Source organism: Neodiprion pinetum, chromosome 1 (genome assembly GCF_021155775.2).
Source record: "Neodiprion pinetum isolate iyNeoPine1 chromosome 1, iyNeoPine1.2, whole genome shotgun sequence".
NCBI lineage: Eukaryota > Metazoa > Arthropoda > Insecta > Hymenoptera > Diprionidae > Neodiprion > Neodiprion pinetum.
In genome coordinates, this window is record NC_060232.1 from 35,223,420 (window position 1) to 35,248,298 (window position 24,879).

Genomic DNA, 24,879 nt, shown 5'->3' on the forward strand with positions numbered 1-24,879 from the left:
TAATTTTGGAAAGAAGTTTTCTATGACTTTTGAAAATATAACACAAAGTTGGAGGATGTTATCAGATTATCGACCGTATGGAAAATTATCGCTGTTCCTGCTGATCAGCCTGCTATTTTATTTTTAATTTTTGCCCACCAATTCACTTGCCATTTTCATTACACGTTAATTTTACATTAGAATGGGCAAAAACCACGTGTTCATGAATATTGATTTCCTTTCTCTGTTCCGTTTTAAATTTCAATTTATATACGACTTCATTCGATCTCTTTGGTTGTCAACTGTTTTCTCAGTCTTTCGATAAATTTTCAACTCCTATCCTAACATGTCACACACTTTTCTGCTCACTTCCATTTCCTTACGAATCACCCTACCGTGACCTCTCACATTCTGAGATCAGCTTATGATAGATGTACGAACTGGATATCCACCCGTGTTCTCGGACTGGAATTTTTACCGCGGACGGAAAGAACGTCTCAGAGATGTACTTCAGTACAGCATCCTAAATGTGGAGAATGTACGAGTTTATTTCTCTCGGGTTGACCAAGACAGTCGCTAGATTTTCAGGAATCTTCTGAACTGGATTCCTGGCTGTCGGGCTGTTTGAGTGACGCATATATCAGCGGGGTGGTACATGATATGAAACAGATTTATCTGCCAGGACGATATATCGTTATAATCGTCAGAAATTCGTCTCGTAGTCATTAGTGTGTCATTAAAATCATTCCGTGTACCTGATCTGTTATCGAGGTCAGAAGCTGTTCACATCCGCGGAACAAGTTGCACCACGATGCGTCGATATATCGGAAAAGTGTATTTTTAGACCGTGCTCAACCCTCTTCATATTGTTCTACCACCTGCGATTTCCGTACTGATCGAACCCCTTGTTCTTCTACCTCTGTGCGCGGATCTCGAATCTCAATTCTTGGCGAACTATTTAAATCATGCGACGGTTTCCTTTCGCATGCCCGTAATTTTATCGAAAAAAAGGAATTCGAGAACTCAACAGTTGTATAATACTATGCTACCGGAAAAAATAAGTGTAATATAATTTTCCAGTACTAGCCCAATTCTCTGTAGCCGCAAAACAGGGAAGAACCTGAAAAATCAAATCACTAGGAATCACAGCTCATCTCGTTCTTCTTATCATTCCGATCTGGTTTACCCCAGCAAAGCGAAAGCGTCGGATAACCGACGGCAACTAACGGATTCCGATCGGAAGCAGCTTTAACGCTGAATGCTGTGTCTGATCGCGGCGGGCTATTACCACTTTGAAACACGCGAGGCAGTTCGCTGTTCAAATAGCTGTGAACCGTCAGGATTACCGCTAGTTGTGATTGAAGGAAAAAATAGCAAAAGTTCCGGGATTCTGGTTTATAACCGATCGTAGTAATGACCGAGTTTCAGTGAAAAAGTTCTGTACGGTGCGATGCGAATACAGGCGCGCTAATGCGATTTAACTTGTATGATTTAATTTATATGACGCGGGATAAAAATTCTTGATAATCGATTCGCCAAGTTTCACGACCCTATTTTTCTCACTTCCGTCGCTCCGACAACCCAGCCAGTTGAGCATTGATCGGTTTGTTTTTGTTTTGCCCCGCCAGCCTGAGGAGGTAATTAACTATCCGGGATATAATAATATCACAGCTCGGCTTCACCCACCCATCCACCCAACTTACCTCTACCTGCAGATTTTCCAGATCTAGGCCAATGTTATTTCGTCGGGAAATCACGCCCGAGCGGGTTTATCCATCCTGCGTAAATGTTACCGGGGATCATTAATTAATCCACCCCAGCACAATTTCGCACGAGCTGCTCGATAATTTTACCATTTTATTTTTATTTCAAGCCTTGGGTGACGAATGTTCGGCCAAAGTCGCGTCCGACATATTTCATTTTTCAATTCATAAACCACAGCGCCTTTTCTTCTCTCCCTCGAGGTTTAATCGTCGTCAGACTGCAAAGAAAGAGGGCACGACGATGAGCACGCCACGTGCAGCTATTCAGGCTAAAGAAGCTCAATGGTATACCTACTACCAAAAAAGTGAGCGACAGGCTCTTTGCGCAACAATGTAACGTAATTGTCGTTCCAGCGTGGAGCAACCCTTGCGAGAAAAAGGAGGTTACATTATATTTAAACGGGGGTATTTGAGTTGCGAGGCCTGGACCTAGATACGTGCGTCCGAGTACAAGGACGTATAACACTTATGGACGTCCTTCATCCTTTCAGTTTTTAAGCTCAAGGTTCGGCCAAGATTTGTTAACAGGTTTCCACGAAGTTTTCAGCTGAGGATACTCAAGGAAGGAGTTGAATTCTCAATTCCTTGTTTTCACGTAATTGGAACTTCGCAATTGAAAGCCTCTTTCACCTAAAATTGACAGCCATCTGTGCGTCTCTACGTGGAACCTAAATTACGTGCCGTAATAATCGAGATTAAGCTGACGCTATAGTGACCGAGAATAAGTCGGATCCTTACGGTTGTCCAAAGTTCCAGTTCGTCGAGTGAGTCAAAACTCGGGAGCAAGTCGAGCTTCGATGCCACATTCCAATAATCTATAACGTGTTATCATAGTAGTCGTATTCATATGAATTTAGGTAAATTAAATTATTATTCCCACTAATCGTGTACCAGCAATTACATGTTTTCAGACTACATAGTTTATTTTTCACTTATTAAAGTGACTTGAAGTTTATTTTATTCCTGATCTCTGTAGTGAGTGAGCTCGAATTTTTCTTCAATCCTTACGAACTTGAGCTTTTCACTCAAGACTATCGATAAAGTCCGAAGGCGATGATTCTTATTCGATTTCAGAAGACACCGTCACCCCATTGTAGTCTTCGCAAATACTCGAGTGCTACGAGGAAATTGGATTTCACACCTGCGTTTAAAAGTGCCTAGAAAAGCTGTATATAAAGCTGTATGTAAAGAGTGTCGTGTAGCTTCAGGAATGGAATACAAAAAACACATCGTGTGCTGTCGGAATTTGTGAGGGTGATAAAATCGACCCTTTTGCGAGGCGTGTCCGATATTTAGTGGTCTTCACGGATCGTCAAGCTTCGGATTAATCCGGAAAACTACCACATTCCGTATCGAAGCGCGAAAGCCACCATCTTGCCTGACCCAGTCTAGCTTATTTTGTACTCGATCCGCTGAGCCACGCGATAAACACATGACTGTATTAATTCCGGCTGGATATCCTACGTTATCTCTTCTCATTACACGTACACTCGATGAGAATTTGGCTTGTCGAGATCCGCATATCGCGCTAATTAATCGGCCGTTGCAAATCTTGACAGCAAATTTTCAATCCGGATACACAGCTGCACGTGCGGATCAAACACAGCACGGTGTTTGAACGAGATGTATCAAATTTCCTACAGATAATAAGATAGAGTTATACGTGTCCTGCTATCACTGGAAATCACCATCTCTCTATCTCTTTAGCATTTGCCGTTTTCAGAGGATCGTAAATGTACTCGTATGGATGAAAAATCACAGGAAAATACAGATTTGAAAGCAGGATCACGAAAAATACTGATTAAAAAAAACCGCTCAATTGAAACGAAATGTGCACGTTATACATATACGTCAAAGTGAGGACATGCGCCTGTGTCTCGGGTCCTCGGATTTCACGCTGCGACGAAACGGCTGAAATGACGTTGCGAAAACGGACTCGAGGGGAGATCTTGATTTATGAGTCTGTTTTCGACACTTCTTGCTCCCCCGGTTGTGGATATCTTCCGTCTTTTCTAAAGACGAAGCACTGCTCTAGTGGTTCCCTGATCGAGAAGGGGGAGCGCGAGCTGAGCTGGAGGAACGGCGGGGCTCCCACGATATCAATAATAAATCAAGGATAATTAAATCTCTCGTAGAAGCCCGCGACAGAGGCCCGTTTTCATTACGGCCGCATACCCGAGGTTCAGTTCGGATAGCAAACTCAGTGACGGAGCTCTCTGATAAACGCGAGCGGCCTGTTGGGCGAAACTTTGATTGCGATCATCGTTACGAGGAAGTATTATTATTCACGATACGATGCTTGGAATATAGGTGTGCGTAATTTCTGAGTTGGTCGTTTCCCTCGGAAGTGTCAGTCGCTGTCCGTGATTCAGTCCAATTATATTTCCAACGTATAGTTGCAGACTACGCGCGTCAGACGATGTTTGTTTACCGTCGTTTTTAGCTACTTAGGAGCCTGGGAGAGGCGGAGAGCTTTTTGCCCGCCTCGGAGGAATCGCGTGGGACGAAGAAGATTGAAATCCACGTTAATCCGTGGTCCATCGAGAATTTGACGGAACGTCCGGTTTTTTGGTGCTTTCGACATTCCCTGTTCTCTTTCTGGCGGACCGCGAGGACGGGGATGGTGGTGGATTGAAAAAGCGTCGTCGGTGAGTAGGTAAACCATATCTTCACGGACGCGAAGGAGCCGTCGGTGTGTGAGTCCGCACCCTCGTCTCTCCAACCCCAGAGGCTCCCTTACGCCCCCGCCACCCTTGATGCCCGCGACGGCGGCCGTTCGCGTTATCGAACGAATGCGCGCGCAGTGAGCACACCGAGGGGCGTTCGTCTTGGCTGGCGGACACGAAACCACACCAACAGGACAGTTTGACAGAAGTTGCAGCTCTCCTGAGGAGCGCCCTCGAGGCTATCATCGGCGTTGTGAAACCGAGCAAGTGCAGTTCGTTGACGCGAGCGGACGACGAGGTGCTTCTAGAGTATTCCGACAATCACCGCGTGTCGCATTACTGCACATATTAAGGATTATCATCTCCTCGTTCTACGCCTGCAGAGACTGTGATATAGTGAGAGTAATTTATTGTTTTATTGACACCGTGCGGAGGACTGTGATAGAGAGTTGTTATACTCGTATAAGCGTGTAACGAGTATCGCTTATACTCAACAAAGATGCAGAACATTCTCGCATGACCGCGCCGGCCTTCCAACGACCAGCCGACCGTGTCACCCGTAGTAAACAACAAGTGCAGTGCTTCGTCGTAAACGCTCGGCCGTACAGGTGAACCGTAGAACGTTATAATCGAAGCCCATCGGTGGTGAGAAGAGGGTATAACTAAAATAAATCGCAAACCGCCCAGTCGTTGGGGGAGGAAGCGAGAGTAGCCGAGTGGATCAGCGGTGAGCTCCAAGGAGAAGGAAGAAGGCGGAGGAACCGGAGGCGGGTGCCGAGAGATTCGCGAAGGGGAATCGATCGCGCGATCGCCATTTTGCCGGGGCCCTTGTACCGCGGTGCATCTTCCCCAGGTTGCACAAGGAAGGACCACCGCCTTGGGTTCCGAGTATCGTGCGGCAGGGTGCAACAGCCACGAGGCCAAGACGACGAGGGCCCGCAACCGTTTCGCTTAGGGGTTTTGGGTATTGATCGTCTCCGAGCAGCCGGGGTTCTCCGTTCTTCAGGGCGGCCATATTAACTGCCCGAAGCTCAAGACCGAAGGCAGGCTGGGCGGTCGGCTGAGCGAGGTGGTGGGTCCCGCCGTGGAGGAGGCCATTGAGCCCTGGGATGCACCCTCGCTGACGGGACCCAGCGGGACTTCGACGCCGAGGCAGGCGCCGCCGCCACCCCCGCCCCCGCCCCTACCGCTAACCGCGTCCTCGCCGAGCCCCCCGCGACCCCCGAGGCCGCCACCACCCCCGCCGCCCCCGCCCCAACAGCCCCAAGCCCTCGCCGTACCTACTCGGGCGAAGCTCGCCTCCGCGGCCAGGGCCCAAAACAAGAAGATGGGGACCGTGCTGTCGTTCAGTCCGCGGGACCGGCGTGGGTCCGGTTACCCGACCGCGGCCCATCAGCACCCCGCCGATTTCACCCTGAACAACTTCAACTATGAACAGCTGAACAACGCCAAGAACCGCGAGAATAAGGGCACGTCCTCGGTCGCGCCGGCGCCGACGAATCAGCCCAACAACAACTCGCTGCAGAACAATAATATCAATCTGAACTGCAACGACAACGCGAGGATAATATCCGAGAAGAATGCCCTCGACAAGAACCTCAAGAAGCACTCGCTGTTCATTAACGCTCTGTCGTGGAAACGGTTCAGCACTACCAACAACAACAAGAAGAAACTTGACAACAAAAATAAAAACATTACCTTCAGACAGCCTCTCGACAATATACCCATCGTTGATAAGAACAAGAACATACAGACCCCGCAGGTGAGTTAATTACGTCGTACGTTAGCTGCTCTTATTATATTTAGATTGAGTATTATAATGTACCTACGCTGTAAACTCGGAATCATCAGATAAGCGGTGATGAGTCTGATTCGCCTCGTCATCCTTCTCCGCGCGACGTTAAAACGTTGTCCAAGTCCTTATCAATGTCTAGATAACGCGTAGCCCGTTTGCAATGTGTTTGTGATTGTTTTATTTCTTAATTCTTTTATCCTCCTTGCTCTAATTTCTCAACTCCGACATTGACGGTTCTCGAGACTTTTATTATTCAGCGTCGACGCTCAATGACTAATTCGAGGTTGCACCTACAACTGTTTCGTTAGTTCGTCGATGAATAAATACGCGTCTAGTAACGATTGCCTCGAACGAAAGTTAGTTCTTCGACTTTGGACATTGCATGACATTGACACGAGATTACTCATCAACGTCAGATCGTATCGCGCACACTGTGATAATAACTTGACGAGTACACGTAGACTAATCGCGTTCCATAACGATTCGCTTACCACAATTTTCACTAGAACCGGCACCCTTTTCACAGATCAAAGTACCCGTGACAAACAACAATCACACGACGCACAATCCAACCTGTGAAAAATTGGTCCAAAAACCTCTGCCCCCCGGCCCGAGGAAGACTGTTATTCAGGCCTCGACGTCGGAGCTGCTCAAGTGCCTCGGTGTCTACCTGCATGGGAAATGCACACGGTTGCGCGACTTCCAGGCTGGCGACGCGGTCGTTTGGCTAAAGAAAGTCGACCGGAGTCTGCTACTTCAGGGATGGCAGGTCAGTGAAAGAAAACCGATAAACAGTATCCGAGGAGCAGTCGAAACGATCCGCATTGACCGGGCGGATAACCGGCGTGCAGAGAACGTTACCCGGGGGCGTTGCCTTCGTTAAAACTCAACCCCATTTTGAATTTGCATTGTCGAACTGGGCCGGGTCGATAGCGCGGTAAATCCGATGAAATATCGTCCCTAATGGTATTCCAACAAAACAATCTCTCTAATGGTCCGACATCAAGCGACGTGGTGGATCGTAAATATTTACGAAAGCAGCGCCTGCGCAACGGTCGTTCGAATTTTTCCCCCAAGCCTTGCCGCTGGAGGTTGAATCCACTCGCTGGAAGACGGGTCAAAATGCCCCCTGTTATCCCCGGGGACCTGGACTCGTTTCGCTCGACACGGGGCGCGGCGTTTGTTCGACCAGCAATATGTTTCATCGGCCGCAGCCCTAAACCGGCGATGAAATCGGACCGTAAAACTGGAAGTGACGGTCCGAGACCGGCTGATGTAACGCACTCCGTATGCCGACTGTTCTATTTCATCGAACGGTGATTAGATTTGCAAAAGCTCAACATCCCCTGCGCTCGAGAGCTCCGGGAAAGCTCGTTTCGAGCCGGGGTGATTAGTGGTCGGGGCTTGCGCCGAGTAATCAGTGGACTCTTGGCCTAGTGCGGTTCGCTTGGTTATAGACTTGGTTTCGATGAAAGGGACGCGTGTCTCGCGGAGCGTGCAATCCTATCCGAAGAATCGACACGACGCGGACGTTGAGAGGGTGCCCGCAGCCCGACTCGTACATTCCACCGCTTCCTTTCACCGAAAACCCATTAGCCGGAACGAACAATGCGCCACGGTCCTTATCGGTCCCGATACAAGGGTCCTCGAAATCTCGAAGGTTTTACGTCCAAGCCCAAGAGTCGTCGTCGGCTGGGTGTGACTTACACTCGGGAATTATAGCGGGATATACTCGAGCTCGTTAAGTGAAAATTTGATGACTTTGATGATGAGTTGTACATACCGAGTACCAAGGTGACGCGGATCAGGGTCGAACGCACAGTATTCTCGCAGCTGTGGTGCAGCCACCCTTACCCAGTGCACCTAAAAGGCTACAACGCGCGCTGCTACGTCACGCGAATAAACACGCAGCGGGAAGCTTTCATCCGTACGGTTACACGCGGTTTAATTGCATCCGTATTGCGCCAGCCGCAAAGGGACGTCGCGACGCCCCACGGCGCAGGCATTACGTTAACGTCGACGCGTCGATATTGCGAAGAGGAAACTGATGCATGGGATCAAAGCTTGCGTATCAAAGTCAAAGCCAGAGCGAAACTGGAAAAGGAGCGCAATCATTATCTCTGCACGAATCTCTACGTAGATACCTGCATATTCATTTTCTATACAACAGGTTGCGCGATTCGAGCTTTTCGAATCGAACCGCAGCCTTCGTCCGCATTTCCTCGAATTTTCGATAGCTTCGTTAACGCCGGATGCGACGGGACGTCATCCGGGGGCCAGACGCCACCCTCGCCCCAACAGAGGGCAATGCCTCCCCGGCAACCCCAAACTCCGGGGGGTGTGCAGAAATGCCGAAGGGGTCACGTGCGCGGGAATTAGACTTATGGGTGGTGGTGCGTTGTACGCCAAAAGCGAGGGTGCTTGCGCGTAACGTACGTGTGTGTAAGAAAGCGCGATTACGTAGGGCACACGCGCGTGGAACAGAGCCGACTGATGAGCCCCCCGTGGGGAACGTGTGGAAAAATGCGTAGCTGATACAAGGGCATTCAACCTTTGTGCGTAGCAAAAAGCTCCGCGAAGCTGTGTAAGTCGTATAAGCACATCTGCGTACAAGCTGCAGGGGTGTTACGCGTTCCGAGTCCCGTGGGTTTGGAACTTGCCAAATTACGTCTGCTAGGGAATTCTTGAGGGAATTTAGGTTGTTTACGAAACGCGGGAGGGATCCTTCTGCCCTTCAAGTTGCACATAATTAACCAGCTTGCGAATGAGCGTCCGCTTGACGAAGCGCCGGAATTACCCGCCCAGATTTGCCTGACAGTCGGAGCGTGTTCAAAAAGTTTACACTTTGAATAAGTAAGCAGCTCTCTTTTACTGTTCCTACTTTTCTCGCTGTGATACCACTTCGGAAATCATGCTACTTCGACTACTGATTTTATGCATTCGCTGAAAGCCCTCCACCTCTTAGTTGTCGCTGTTAAGCGCTGCAGCTTAATTGGGCTCGTGAGCTCACTTCACGGTTCGTCAAACGCACGGTGATTATCAATGTGGCAGAGGTGTTTAGTAGTTAATCAATATTGACTGTTCGTTATTCAAATACCAAATATTTAATTCCATTTCCGAAAGGATTCATTTAGACAAATTTTCAACAACTCTTCACGCATGCGTTTCGTTTACAGTATTCACAGTTAGTGCTTTTACTAATTCTGCCGCACGGCTGTTACGCCTTTGGGTCTCGGTCGAGGACGGTATATCCAATCCCACTTCTCTGCCACCAGTGCACACCATGATTCGTGAATGCAAGGACCGTTTTCGTCGCGTCTGACGTATCCTGGCTTGCACACACATCCGTTACGTATACAAACCTGAAGAATAAATAGCATGGTCGTGTATTAGTAGTCGATGTAATTTTTCAAGAATCAAGATTGTGCAAAAATGATAGTGATAATTCGTTACTTAAAATTACACAACCGATTGCCTACCTTGGGACAAAATTTTGGCTTAAGTTGACCGCATGTGAATTCACATGGATTTCCACATTTCGTCGTTATTGTGTTCGGTCCGCAATATGGTAACGCGGGGTGCACCGATATTATGTCTTGTCCTAAACTCGCCGCTGATAGATTTGTGCAATACAAAAAGTTGAGCTCAATATCATGTTCGTTTTTGATATTAATTTTTTATATCATAATTAACTATCGTTTAATGTTTTCACATTTCTTTGGTGATTCGTGTCGCCTTTTCGACGTACAAAAACGACCAATCTATTCGGAAAAGTCGAAAGTAATCGACTCTCACACAGTGAACGTGGAAAGAAAGAAATGAAATGCGAAATACTTACATGTGACAACGTCGAGTAAGAATAGAATCAAAGAAACATATGACCCACGTATCATGTCGACATTGGTCTGTCACGGTTCAGACAATACTGGTGAGATATTTTTTTCAATTTATTCACGGTTAAACATGTTCTTTGAACAGCGCACGCAGCTGTTATTCGACTTACAGCGAAGTGTCGTCCTCGTTACTTTTGTTTGTACAATTGCGACCATTTTATTCATCCATAATTATTTTTGCAATCCATTTCGAACGGAACGTACAATGGAGTTGCTACAAACAGAAAAATCAGTTGTGCCAAAACATGGCTTGAAGTTACTTATGTGAAAGTACGAATACAATCACTCAAGTGCATCTCAGTTGTTTGTTGCAAATTTTTGAGTTAAAACTTTGTGGTAAATGAAATCGTCTAGTTTTGCGATGGAAAAGCGAATCTACATATTTCATGAGTGGAAACAGATGTCTTGGTTGTGTTGCTCATCATTTCCACGTAATGTGGTGCCGGAATAACATAACTAACGAGTTCGTAATCTTCTCTGGATCAGCCTGGATGTGGTTTCTTGATAACAACGTGACGTAATAGTTTTACAAATTTATTGAATCAAGGGCTGGGTGAAAAATGTGGGTATCCAATCCCTATCACGTCTTATTTATCGTATTTAACTGCAGTCACAAACACCTTCCGTATTATCCTAATTATCCCGATCAGCTTATATCATATCATTATACACACGTATGTTAAAGATGCCACATATTTATGGCGATCGTTATTCACATTATAAGACAGATAAAGTGACAATTTACATCTCCACAGTCCCTATTTCCTTCGCCTTATGATTCGTTCGCGAAGTTGTTCAAGTGTTTAGGACAATGGCGACGCACATGCGTTCTGCAAGATTAATTGTTTTTCAAATGAAACGAAGCTTAGGAGAGGTAGTGGCGATAATTGTGAAGGCCAGAACAATGACCTACATCTATATAACGTAAAGAATGTTGCTATCAGGCTATATAGATACACAGTAGCGACTGAGGTTGAGTTCATTCTAATCTACTCTGGCTTTTGGGTCGGATTTTATACGACTTAATTAGATGGTTTACGAAGTAATAAATGCTATCGGACTTTCGACAGAAATGAACTTACTAATCAGTACATATTTGTTTTTGTTATCTATAAATACATTTATTTATTGCCAAGAGTTGGTGAGGAGGTGGAAAAAGCTGCAGCCACCAGTTTTCTACCCCCCCCCCCCCCCCTGAGTCTCAGCCTCTTTTTTTTCTACGTCCTTCTTCGGAGTCGCTTGAGGACATTTCTTTCTTATCTCCGTGCTTCGGCTACTGAAATTTCTATACCAGTTCTCAAAAGTTAATGACCTGATGATCGCATAGCTTATTGCAAAAGGCTTACTTTCGTTGGCTTGCATTCCGATGTAAAATTTTTCAAGATCAGTTACGATAAATGTACGATGTTATATAATTTTCATACCAACTAAGTACTCTCGGAAAATGGAAGATTCGAACTTGAAAATAGTCTTTGAAGAGTTCATGTCAAGTCGAATTCCGAATAAAGTAAAATTTGATAATAATAATAATAATAATATTAATAATAACGCTGTGAGCATCCATATAAATAACTCACAGAGACACGTTTCAAAGCATGTTCGAGTAGAATATCAACATCTATGAGGGTAATGGCTTACACGAGAGTATCGTAATTAAATTCCACAGTGCTATTACACATTGTACCGTATAAGTGATAAGATAAAAATACCGCACAAGGTTTCGTGTAAATTCAACGCTCCATGAATAATCATTTAATTGGTAGTGGATCGTTAACGCAGGTAGAGTAAATACGTGGGCTAAATTAAAGTTGAATAGGATGTTGTGATGGCGTAACTGAATTCCCAGATCGTAGCCGGAACAACGTGGTAACGGTCAACTTTCAAAACACTCTCCATTATTGACTTGACATTTTACTACGACTTATTTTTTGTGCGTAATTGCAGTGAGCCAATTATAGATCGAAGATACGATCAAAGACATTTCTTCTTAACCGTGAACACTGTGACTTTTGCAACAAATTGTCCGAAAGGTTTTGCAAATCTGGAAAGCTCAGACTCAAACGCATCGCGCTGTATTTATAGACGCTGAAGTGAAATAATTAAAATTAAGTAAACTCTCGACGCGTTCCAAAAATTGATACATACCTATGTCGAATCAGTCTTATTCGGAGAAAATGATACAATCATCAGAGATTAGCATGTATTTGTAGGCGTAGTCTTTCATAGACGTCAACCATGACTTCAGTTCGATAATAAGAATGCTCATTTCTCATCCACTTTTTGTAGGGCAATCCGATTTAAGGCGATCACACGATTCCAAGTAAATACTAGCGCACGGTGATAAACTTCATCGGAGGGGCATTCCTTGAAATCTGTACCATATGCACGAACAATATTTGAACATTGGTGTTTGGGTAGTTGTGTATAAGTCCATGCAAGAATTGCAGTAGATTGGAAGGCAGATATAAATATATAATCATGCCCGTTAATGTGCATTCAACTCACGGGAAACCACGAAACATTCTACGTGCAAGATCTGTTCTTATAATAGTTCGAATGATGACGTTCGTTTCAGTCGTAGCCACTCAACAGTTTGTGATGAAAATATTTTTTACAATCGATATATCCGTTAAAACCATTTAAGTATTCACACAATCGTATGATGCAATGGTCAAGATTGAAAATGACACCACAGAAAAATATTCAAATACTGCTTAAACCATATTTTTCTAACCGAAAAGGCAATAAATTTATAATTGAAAAATAATAAATATTGCTATCAAAAGCAAACATTATCATTCGATGTACTTCACACTTGTGTTATTACTGCAATACCTGCAACACGAAGAAAGAAAAACGAAACAAACACATTTCCATCAATAGAATCGCAAGATTCCTCCACTGAAGACTTTTTCTTGGTAGACATTTTCCGTATATAACCATGCCGGAAAACAAATCCAACTGCACTTATATCTTCTTCGGTTTTTAGTTAACTTTGCTGAACAATTAGATTGGCTATAGGGTCAAATATCACCCTCACAATTGATAGCGGTAATGAAACTTATAGCAGAATATAAAACAAGTTCCATTAAATTACGTATTCTTGACGAATTTATTAGGCACCAAAATGATACCGAGTCTTCTTATATTGTCTAAAAATTTTTGCAACGCCAGTACCTTTCAGGATATAACCTTTTATTCGCATATAAGTCGGAAAGCCTGATCGTGTTCAAATTCGAAGTAATGATGTAGGTATTTAAATGACGTATGCCCAACCTGCGTCATTCGCGCGAATAATGTAAAATAGTATAGTACATGGTACATGGGTATATAAATAAACACCGCAGATCGATACAACGGTTGTTCAGTAATTAAGTCGATCGATCAGGGCCGCAAGACAATAAGAAATTATAGCCGGTGAGCAATGTAAAACGTATCGTTGATGTACAAGGTAACCTGCACGTTTCGCACGCGGCTTCCAGGAGGAATTTGGTCAAAGTTGCAATTCACCTGGGAAATATATCGTATGTGACCTCACGCCCGTCACCATGAGTGATCGGAATGGCGCAGTAAAATCGACGGCAGCATCGTTACTGTAAGGCGAATTAAGCCAAACGTCGCTGGTCGGCGTCAAAGAGCGTGGAACACGGGGAAAAATCCAATTATGAGAATCCATATCAATATTTTTGCGATCCAGCGCAGCTGGTCATCCACGTCGTCGACGTCGGTGAACGAACAAATTTCTCTGTTCACGGGACGCGAGCTAGACGTAAAGTCGAGAGGGCAGATCTCGATTCATGCTGGACAGCTCAACCGCGAAGCCAAAAAAATACCTCGTTATGTCTTGCGCACGTGTGGCGAGTCCGCCGCCTAGTTTCAGGTGGAGGATAAAAATGCGAAACGAACCGTCACGCTCCGACCATCCGCTGATTCGAAACCTCGTAAAAACCGAATCTCAATTGAATTATTTTATTTCGAACGAAAGCAGAATGATTCACCCTGCAGTAAATATTGTAACCCGATCCCGTTTTCTTAAGGGTTTGGAAGAATTCTCAATTTCCTCGACAACCCCTCTAGTTCCTTCACCCTTCAGCTAGGGGGGTGATAATATGATTCAAACCGGAGTCGCCGGTCGATAATTTCGATTAATCAACTTCTACGGGCCTTTGATTCGTCTTGGGTATAGCATCTACATCAACGCAACGCGTCAACACATTTCGTGACTCGAGACCGAAACGAGGGTGGTGTTGTCCAGGGCGAAGCAGGGTAAAAAGGGGAAACGGCAGGGCGCCAACCCCTCGAATATCGACCGATCGACTCTACGTCGTACATTCATGCCCAGGTGTGCTTTTACACGGAGTCGAATTTCGAAAAATAATCTCCGGAAACGAATGACGTAAGGTTGGAAGATGAGGAAATATTTTGTACCAAGACGGTGACTTTGACTATTGAAATCCAGAAACCGGCACGTGTCGTTTAATTTGAACCTAGGTAACTTTTCACTGGCTTCCTTCGGTACAGTACGAGTTCAAAGCCGACTAATTTCTGGATGAGAATACCAAGGTGCCTGCAGCAGAAAACGAACAAAGCCGAAGTGATTTTTTTTTAATCTATAATAATTAATTTCCATTTTCGACTCTTGCGTGCTCCGAGTACGCGAATACATGATTTCTCGGAAATAGAACAGCGCAATATGAAGCTGTTCTTAAGCGACTGGTTTCGGTACACCAGCCGTGACCAAAGCTGACCCAATTTATATAATTAGGTGAAAAGCTGCTGTGATGTGATGTAATTGAATATTTACTCACGGAAATTTCCAGGTAACACGCTCTGCCCTGCCTTAAACATTCTGAAAAGCATGACTGCGCCGTTGGTATAAGCATTCCGCAATTGTACCACCCAGGCATCGATGTATGACTTATAAATACGCCACACTCGATACGCAGTCACCATTCCGACAGTACAGGGCGATTAATATTACGTACCTACGACAATAAAGCTCTGCGGCTACCTCATCGAGTGGTTACGTATATCACGGCAAAAGTTACATCATACGTCATACTCCGATAACTGCAGCAGTAACTAGTTCCCGATGGGCTGGACGTTTGTCGTATAATAGATTCCGCGGCGTCGCCGAGGCTCGAGAAGACGTCGTAAAATCATACCAAGCTATTTTATCCGAATTCGAGAAATCAATTACTTGCCATTTCCTTGGCGATTGGTTGAGTTCACCGGCTGCGCGTCGTTTTCCGCTGAATCAAGGAAACCGCTATCTCCGGGAAATAATTCGTACCGGTGATCAAAGTTAAACAGACGTGAGTAGATTTCGCCGGATCACGCAAGAGCGGCAGTTTAACATGATCAAGGCGCAAGTTTTTGATATAAGAAACGAGAATATCAATTGTTGATCGTTTTCCCTGTATCAAAGTAGATTTAAGTCGTTCAAAAAAAAAAAATAAAAATAAAGAAGAAGCGTACTCTACATTGACTACGGAAACATGATTTCAGCGTTTTCCTAAATCTAAACAATTTTTTGCGTGAGAGAAATTTTGATCGTAATAAAGGCAAATGTTTAAAGTCACAGCTCAAATCAATTTCATTATACATAACAGATTGGCAGTGATCAACACGAATCTCTCTTTGTTGTCGTGTATTTTGTGTATTCGAATCTAATTGTAACTAATCGACTGTGTTTAATTTTGTGACAAGTAATATTAGTATAATGTTTCATCGGATATCGTTCTCAGTAACTTCACCGTTCCACCGATCCTTCCGAAGTGTAATGTTTTTGTATCACACCAGATATCAAAATACCCTGTAATGGCGCTGCCACCGCAGGCAATTAAATTATCAAGGACGTGCAAATTTTACAACGACGACGGCAGCAGGCTGCTGGCTAGAGTCCCCGGTATCGGGGGCATCGATCCTGTCGGGTCAACCAGAGGCCTCACTGACTTCGAAGACGTCGAAAGGTCCACCACGAATCCTGCTTGACCCCCCTTGGCTCTGTCTTATCGAATTGAGAAGATCGCTCAGGATTTCTCCGTCTATCATGGAAGCTCGGAGTGTACCGCTTGTTGCGATAAAACTTGTGGCACGACCTCCATTTTGGCTCGAAAGCACTCGTCACGTGACCTTATCGTACGCAAGCTTCTCTCTTCACTCTATTTCACTTCAACGAATCTTCTGAAAATAAAATCTGCTCCCGTCTATCTCTTCGTCGGTATATGAGAAACGTGGGGCACTCCCGTCTGTTTTTGCCGATGCCAATTAGCGAGATGTTTTCCCTGCATTTCCGGTCGCCCGCTTCTCGCTGCACGAGTCACAATTAAATGTTTTCGCGTGTTAATTTCACCCGCGGAGTGTTTTCCCCGACTAAGTAGGTTCAGCCAGGTAAATGGATCACCGGAGGCTGGGTGCGCAGGCCGGTTCTCCTCCTCTTCGTGGGGCGGATACCCCTGCCGCCGTGGTCCCGGATGAACTAGATACCTGGAGAACGATCGATGCCCTAGATGAATGCGGTCGCAGCGGCGGATGCGACCTGAATCGTTTTGCCCGCTTTCGTGCGGCCGGTTGCAGAGACCATTTTTATGTCCTCTACGGAATTATTATTGCACCTGAAACTGGGAAGGGGAACGGAATATATTGGGTCGATTCGATCCCTTCCGAAGCAGTAATCTTGGGATTGTTTACTTGCCGACCGATCCGAACTTCCCTAAATTTATGGGTCCAGTTTTACACGATCTTCATCCGGTTTCATATACCGTACCTTAAAGTTCTTGAAACAAGGACGCTAACTTTGAGGAACTGCCGAAGAGGTTTGCCGGAACCGCAATTCGACGCGCAGCAGTGAATTTTAATGGCGCAGTTTTTCTTTTTGTTTCTTCAATTCTTTGATCCATTGATAAAGTTTGCCGGGAGATTATTATACTTGAGATTATACTGCGGCGAACCCGACTCGGGTTTACCGAGCTATTGATTAGCCGATCGTTAAGGCTGTAGGCGTCTGCTGCTGGACTTGTAAGCCCTAAAACACGCGACATACGAACCGTGACTCACTCTTCTGTCTGCCACGATAAAACGGGCTCACTCGGCTTTCTCTGCACGCGAACCGTATTATTACACTTATCTTGAAAGGGAAAAGAGCCCAGTTTCTGCAAAATATTCAACCACTAGACAGATATTGAATGAATGGAGGAGAAAATAGAAACTATTTTCGAGACGATCGGTGAACCTTGGATCGTACAATTTCACCGTATCGACGTGTACTTTTTGCATTCGAGAAAGTGCAGCCCCGTGTTTGATACTTGTAAAAAATTTCATTCGTTTTTTTCACTCCGCTCTTAAGAGGATTGGATCTAGATTGCCCGGCGCTAACAACGTCAATTTAATTACTCCAGGTATCTCCTTATGGATGGCCGAGGAATTATCGCGACTAGTTTCTTCCAATTATCTAATTTGTCACGAAGCCGTCTTCGCGTGACTTTTCTGAGCCAGGGGCAATAATTTCGTAATTCATTAATAAGAAGCCACGATTTACCTCGCAATCAGGCGAGAGTGACTCCGCCTCGTTCTTAATCTCTCCTTTTTCTTACCTTCGGCAGGACGTCGCCTTCATCAACCCCGCGAACGTCGTGTTCGTGTACATGTTGGTTAGAGAGTTGGTCGACGGCGAGGAAGCCTCGGAGAAGGAGCTCCAGGCGACGGTATTGACGTGCTTGTACTTGAGCTACAGCTACATGGGTAACGAGATAAGCTATCCCCTGAAGCCCTTCATTATCGAGGACAACAAGGACAAATTCTGGGACCGATGTCTCCTGATCGTCAATCGACTTAGCGCTAAAATGCTTCGCATTAACAGCGAACCCGGATTCTTCACGGAGATCTTCACCGAGCTCAAGGTCAGTATGGACATTCACCGCACTTTTGACAGGAATGACAGTATTCTTTACAAAGTTTACAACTGCATCTTATTTACCGAAATTGCTTACTCGTCGCAAGTTTTATTCCAGATTGGGAAACGTCGTAATAATTGTTTGCTCAACGAGTTTCATTCGATTATTCGAGTTGTCTCTATTATCGGACATTCAATTCTCCCATTCAAATATCTGAAAGTTGGAATTTTTTAACTTCCGTTAGTCATTAAATGTTTGAGGATCAAACTCCTGGGTTGAAAACTAACGATTCCGCATCTCTTGCCAGTGATCAATACTCAGTATTTTTATTTTACGATAAACCATTGATTTTCAGATCACTACAGTTCTTTTGCAATCGGTGAATAAGTTTTCGAGTGAAAAGCTGACGGCTTTCATCTCTTCCTATTTGTACATTCGTAATAACATATCGTACATTAATTTTATGGATACCTACGATGCACGAGTACCTTTGTCAACAATTTCGAATGTCTGCTATTATCATTAAAATGGTGTTTTTCAATTACCCAACCTTCTTTGGAGGAAATGGTGGCAGACTGTCCATTTACCTCTCAAGTTCCTCAATCAGCAAAGACTGTTAGTTTTGTTACCTTTATGGTGTATCTATATTACAGACGAAATTCTGTGTCCTGTGTGTAAGCAAAAAGAGAAAAATGATATCTGTGATGGTAATTGAGAAAATTCCTGTGATTCGCAGGCATGCGGAGCAGGAGATCGAGGAACCCTGGCTGGCAGCGGTCTGGAGCGGAGCCTCGTCGTCTCCGGAATCGCCGTGCCAACCAAGGCAGCTTGACGGAGTTACACACACCTGCTGGTGCGCATCGCCAGGCACGGGTGTGACGTCACGACGCTCTGACCGCCGGGTCGCCGACGAGGAGGAGCATCCGCGGCCTGATTCGTCCCTGTCGTCCCCGTCACCGTCGACCTCCGGAGGTGCCGCGCACCCGCGTCCTCAAGCCCCGCAGCGTAAAAAGGGCGCCTCGTACACGATCGAGGACCTGGACGCGATAGAGCCGGCGCCGCTGCTCGACGTTGAAGAGGGCGCGACGTCTTCGGGAATGAAATGCAGCTGCTTGGAGCCGCTGCGGAAGCACCGGAGCGTCGAGACGCGATGGGCGAACAGTTTCCTGTCGCCCGAGGAGCCGCGATGGGAGTTCAGGGGGCGGGGAACGAGAGCCGGGAACGCGGACTTCCGGTGGGAGCTTCACGCGTCGCAGACCGATGTCGACATCGCCAGGAGTTCAAGGTCAAAGTGCACTTGTCCGCGCGGCAGCTTCGCCTCGGACGCAAACAGGCGGCCGGCCGAGCGCGGCGACCTGCGGAAGCATCACAGCGCCGAGACCGACAAGTGGACGCTTCACCCCGACGCCGCGGCGCCCCGTCACCACCTCCGCAAGCACAACAGCGACGACACCCGCATGGCCCGCGACGCGAGGTGGACCCTTCAGGTACCCGAGGTCTTTCCGAACCCCGGGAAGACCCGATGCACCTGCTCGAAGGCCAAGCGGCTCTCCCTGTCGCCGGCGAACGCCTCCCCCTCACCCGAGCACCACGAGCACTCGGCGTCCTGGGTCTATCACGCCCAGTCGTCTACCCCGGACGTCAAACCCTCGAAGAAACACGCGGAGACTACGACGACTGTCAAGGACGCCAAGAGTCCGGAGGTAAAAGCGAAGCCCGCCGGTCGCGAGCTGAGGAGGCAGACCAGGGTCGAGTCGCAGACTACCTCGAAGAGGTGGGACCTCAGGGAGCAGGCCGACGAGCCCGGGCCTGACGAGGGCTGCGGAAAGTTGGCGCTGCAGCAGTTCCGGTTCGCCGGTAAAACGCACCTCTCGTTGCCGCTCGAGAAGCGGGGGTCGAGCTGGCTCGGGGCTCGGAAGTCGCTGGGCGACGCGGCCGCGGTAAAGATCTGCAAGAACAAGCAGAAGACGCTCTCCCCGGAGCCGGTCGACGCGGCGAAGACCGGACGTCCGATATTTCCGGAAATCGCTATTACCGACGAGCCGGTTTCCGGCGTCCGCGCTGCCAAGGTGGAACCGAAGCTCCGCAGCCCGCACGACGAACGCCCCAAGGACAGCTGGTCCCCCTTCGGTCCCGTGACTCCGACCTCCTTTCCGCCCCCCATGCAGCCCTCGACGCAGCCGGAGGACGACGCCCGGTGGAAGTTCCTGAACCAGATATCCCCTTTTCCGATCTACCAGGGTGCATGGAAGGAGCATCCCTCCCCCAGTTTTCCCATCGATCCCTGCGCGTCGGTGCGACGCGCCAAGTCCGAGGAGGAGAAATCCCGCAGCCGGCAGCGGCCGCAGCTGATCCGCTGTAAGGCCCTGCTCGAGGTCCCGGCCGTTGAGCACCACGCGAAGAGGTCGCTCAGCGAGGAGGTGCCGAGGTACAGAATGCAAAACGAGACCGCGACGCGGGGACCGAACCGAGCGAGGAGCGAGGAGGGCCCGAAATACGGGGACCCTTGGTTCGCGAACAGCATCGTCGCCGAGTCGACGGAGATGTGCGAGTACGTGACTACCGTTTGATTGCGAATCTATGACGACGAGTGTAAGACGGATAATTACGGGAGAAAGGTAAATTCGCAATTAACCGGCAAGGCCTACCTATACCTATACATATATACACATATTACGCATAGCGAGAAACGTGTAACGTTATACCCGATATGTTATAACCAAATTATACAATATTGTATACATTGAGTTGTAGGTGATTGTAGATGCGGGCAGTTCTCACTGCATCTCTCGATACGCAACCGATGCGCGTGTTACATACGTGATATTATATACCTACCTACGTGCGAATTGTCGTAACTGTATGTCGCGTCAAATGCGCAAACGTCAGAAACTTGAACACGCACCGTGCTCCCGATTTTCGTTACGATATTATTACGATATATGCGGTGAAATGGCCGTATGACATACGACTCAACGGCGAATCCCCGACGACCTGTAATATCGCGTTAGAACGAATATTTTCAGGCTGCGGTGCTTGCCTTCGTATCTCTGTAATTCTTTACCGCGCACGCGGTAAATTCATCGACGCGTATCATAGGTATATATAATCCACGTCGCCGGTTGGTCCTGCATAGATCGCGGTTTGCGGGCGGTATTTATGTAATGTATAATAAACAAGGTCTGGTGACGAGTAGTTCGTAATAAATATAAAAAAAAAAAAAACAAAGAAATAAATAAACATAATGATGATAATATTGATATAACGACAAGTTGTAGCTCGTAAGTATAGATGTAACCCGTAAACATGAAAGAGAGAAAGAGAAAAAGAGGATAGAAAAAAGAAATAAGAGCAAAGAAAAAAAAAAAAAAAAAGAGATAGGAAGAAGAAAATAACGTTCAACCAAAAATTTAATAAACTATATAAGCGAGTGAGGTGAAAACGGAGGAGAAAAATTAATTAATTACTAGAAGACAACTATTTGTAAGTAAAAAAAATGACAATGATGCTCACGAACCAGTGAAACAATCCAACTGCGTTGAGAGAGAAATCAAGCAAATTATATACCCGCTGAACGTTGCCGAACAGCGGGCACTGCCCGGCTTTATTAAAGTGTAATTGGTACCCCCATATTGTTCGTTTTCGATTCGATGTACAAGAGTGTAAAAGAAACTATGAAAGTCCGAGCTTGCAGCGTGAACTGCGCGTTATACGCATACGCGGCGAAGCTGATGAGAGAAGTATTGTATGATTGGTGCAGATTCGATGCCGATTGAAGGCGGAGTCGTGATCGCTAACAATAAGTTCGGTTCTCGAATCAAACACGTGTTTCGTAAAGTTTAGTTGTTGGTGCCCCGAGGAGTTTGCGAGGTGGCCCAGTGCCGGCGCGTGCAATATTAATTAGTATAAATTTTAGCCAATTAAGTGGAAACGAGGGTATTCTTTGATACACCTAATTCCCATTCCGCGTTATCACGATTTGATATTATTCGTTGACTTTGGGTTGTTGTCGCACGACGCATGACGCCCAGCATGATGCATATATGCATATATTACTTACTTAACCTGAGTTGCGGTGTATTGTTATTTGTATTATTATTATTATCATTAACATTATCATTATCATTATCATAATCATCATTATCATTATTATTATTATTATTGTTCACCTTGCCGTACGAGAAACCACGTACTTACACATATACGCACGGTACACTCTTACATGCGATTCGGGCAAACCTCCGACGCGATATGAGTCCTGCCGAATGTTAATCTTCCCTTTCGATTTTCTGCTCCGCGAAGCGGATGCAAAATTTTGTTATTCATGTCTCTCTCCGTTTCGGATGTATTCATTATTTTAAGCACTTTAGTATTGTAAGATCTTGTCCAGTGTGATTTATTTATTTCAACGTTGATCTGTGATTGATATGTGTTTGTTATCTCGGCGTAAACTTTTTATAACCATTTTTTATTTCACGTTACATCGAGATCGTTCACTTTTATTTATCGACCCGCCCACGTCCTCGTCCCTCATTTTCCCTCTTCCCAGTGATCTGCCGGCAACTTGCAGCCTGTAACCTGAGATTGTGTTAAAAAATACCCCTCATGTCTACCGTGCCGTCGCGAATATATGATCGAGATGGTTGCACGATGTTCTCAAACTTTCGACTGCAATCTATATCGAACGCGATTAAACGACTTCTTAGTGGTATAACATTTTTTCATATATTAATGATCGAATGATGAGAATGATGAATAAAAAAAAAAGGAAAAAAAAAAAAATTTCTAATACAAAGAGCAAATAATAAGAAAACAATCCACGTGTTCTTACCTGCTTGTTCAACACGAACAGAATATTCTATTTTTACGGTGTCAGGTTCATTTATCACATTGTGCTTGTAATACCTACCTAACAACATATTACTTACCATAGTGAACCACGTGTTAAGTGTCGAGAAAGAGCGTAGGTATTATTATAGTATATACATAAATTGTACACGTGCGTACATAACTTAATATTACGCTCTAATGTATACTTTTAATCAGGCTGAAGCATTCGGTCCTGAACGTCCAGTGACTACGGCGACTAATCGGAAATTAAAAATCCCGCTCCTGATCGACGCAAAAAATTTGTAAGTTTCTTGAACTCGCATCTTCGGGTCATCGAAACGGAAAGACGAAGGAAAATAACGAAATAAATAGAAAAGGATACGATCGTCGTCGAAAGTCCCTTGGGATCGGGATTTAGTCCGATTCCGTAGTCATTGCTTTCGAGCTTGGTGCAATTAGCCTGTGATTTATGATATTTTACACGTTACGTTGCGAGGTAACGTCGACAAATAAAAATGAAGGAAACTTTTTGAAAGAAGGCTAATCGCGAGATTGAGGGGATTGAACGATTTTCATCTTATGCGAGGTGTTATAAATACTTAATATTGTTTATAATAAGTCGAAGCCACGTAAATGCTATATACAGTACAGTATATCCGTGCTGCCTGTAGCATAACAGATTCAGCTCAAGCCAAAATAGTTAATTATACATTAATTAATTAATACTCAAATACCAAACATATATTGTATTGTAAAACATACTCCTGTATAAATCATTTGCAATTGAAAAAAAAAAAAAAAAACGATGATTTAGAATTTTAAATATTCAATTAGCTAATTCATCCGAGGATAATGAATTAATTAATTAATTAATTGGCAGAATGACAATTAAACTTTAGATGATAGAACTACTAAGTATTACCTATATACAAATAATAGGAATGTCTTTAAATTTATCCGTTATTCTCATTATTATTGTTAATTTGCTTCTTATATATATATTATTATGGTGAAGCTCGTATCTAGTCTGAATTTTTTAGTATTTTTTATTTTACGAAAAAACAGAACGAAAAACAAAAAATGCTGATAGCAAAATAATATTCTACGCATATTATAAGTAAAGTATAATAATTTGTGATCTGAACTTAAATGAACCTAAATGGTGTGGCGCGTTGCAGGAATTTTTATCCTGTGTAGTGTGATGCATTATTACCTGTACAACAATCCAATATACAACCCGTAACACGAGAGGTCAATGTTGATTTGTTTAAAAATAAATGTAAGTTTGAAAATTCACCCCCGGCCATTTTTGATCCATCGTAATAAAAATGACGTGAAATATTCATTTTACGAAATCAGTGCGCCTTATGCTCACAGTTTTCTCCCGCATTGTCCGAATTAAGTCAAAGTTCGTGATCGTATAAATGAGTCGGTAATGCAGGGCTCTGCCATTACTTCCACGCTCTCGGCTTTCTCTCGCCAGCTTTGGAATAATACGCCCAACGCTACGGACGACGGAAATTCCGTAAACATCGACTAGCGTTGTGCGCACTCGCTACGCGCAGCTCGCTTTCACCGTTCGAAAGTTGCTCGCAATTATCGATACTCGCGCGGCTTCAGCCGCGTTCGATCAGCGAAAGGAGAGCGACGTGCTTGGTGTTCTGGGACTGTAGTCGTATTGTTCGGACTGTGAAGAATAATTTGATCAGGTATGTTCCTGACAAATTAAATACCCCTGTAATGTTTGGAAAAGAAATGGTGAAAATTGGCTCAGGAAGTGACGACACAATTATATTCCTCGACTTAACGTATAACATATTCTAAAACGAGAAAACATATCGTCGTGGTGCGCAGTATTTGCAGTTTCCGCCGTTGCGCATGTGCAGTAGATCGATTTGGCGGCTTGAAAGTATATCAAGCGACGCAGAAGCCCTTTTGCCTATCTACTAGTATACGTAACCAATTGAAGTGAAAAGGAATTTTTCGGATGCTGATCACAACTTTTCACGTCGTCAACTTGCAATTGACATGTTTCCGTGTGAAATGCATTGAAGAAAG

The 24,879-nt window shown here is 45.2% G+C and overlaps 1 protein-coding gene and 1 non-coding gene across 2 annotated transcripts; one reads left to right on the forward strand and one right to left on the reverse strand.

Moving 5' to 3' along the window:
- The first annotated feature begins 4,551 nt into the window (after positions 1-4,551).
- On the forward strand, positions 4,552-18,865 carry Cdk5alpha (Cdk5 activator-like protein). Its single transcript, XM_046613625.2, has 4 exons — positions 4,552-6,170; positions 6,730-6,972; positions 17,701-17,997; positions 18,728-18,865. The coding sequence occupies exons 1-4, from the start codon at positions 5,736-5,738 to the stop codon at positions 18,821-18,823; spliced, it is 1,071 nt and encodes a 356-aa protein (XP_046469581.1). The 5' UTR covers positions 4,552-5,735; the 3' UTR covers positions 18,824-18,865.
- Positions 9,289-10,174, reverse strand: LOC124212969 (uncharacterized). Its single transcript, XR_011176277.1, has 3 exons — positions 10,042-10,174; positions 9,683-9,816; positions 9,289-9,565 (listed from the first exon to the last, which is right to left on the reverse strand). It is a non-coding gene; the product is annotated as an uncharacterized protein (transcript).
- Positions 18,866-24,879: the final 6,014 nt, after the last annotated feature.

Excerpts from the sequence above, each read along its gene's own strand:
- Cdk5alpha (XM_046613625.2), top strand. The coding sequence starts at position 5,736 with ATGGGGACCGTGCTGTCGTTCAGTCCGCGGGACCGGCGTGGGTCCGGT. Across the intron at positions 6,973-17,700 it reads TGCTACTTCAGGGATGGCAG|GACGTCGCCTTCATCAACCC; the intron begins GTCAGTGAAAGA and ends TACCTTCGGCAG. Across the intron at positions 17,998-18,727 it reads AGATCTTCACCGAGCTCAAG|GCATGCGGAGCAGGAGATCG; the intron begins GTCAGTATGGAC and ends TGTGATTCGCAG.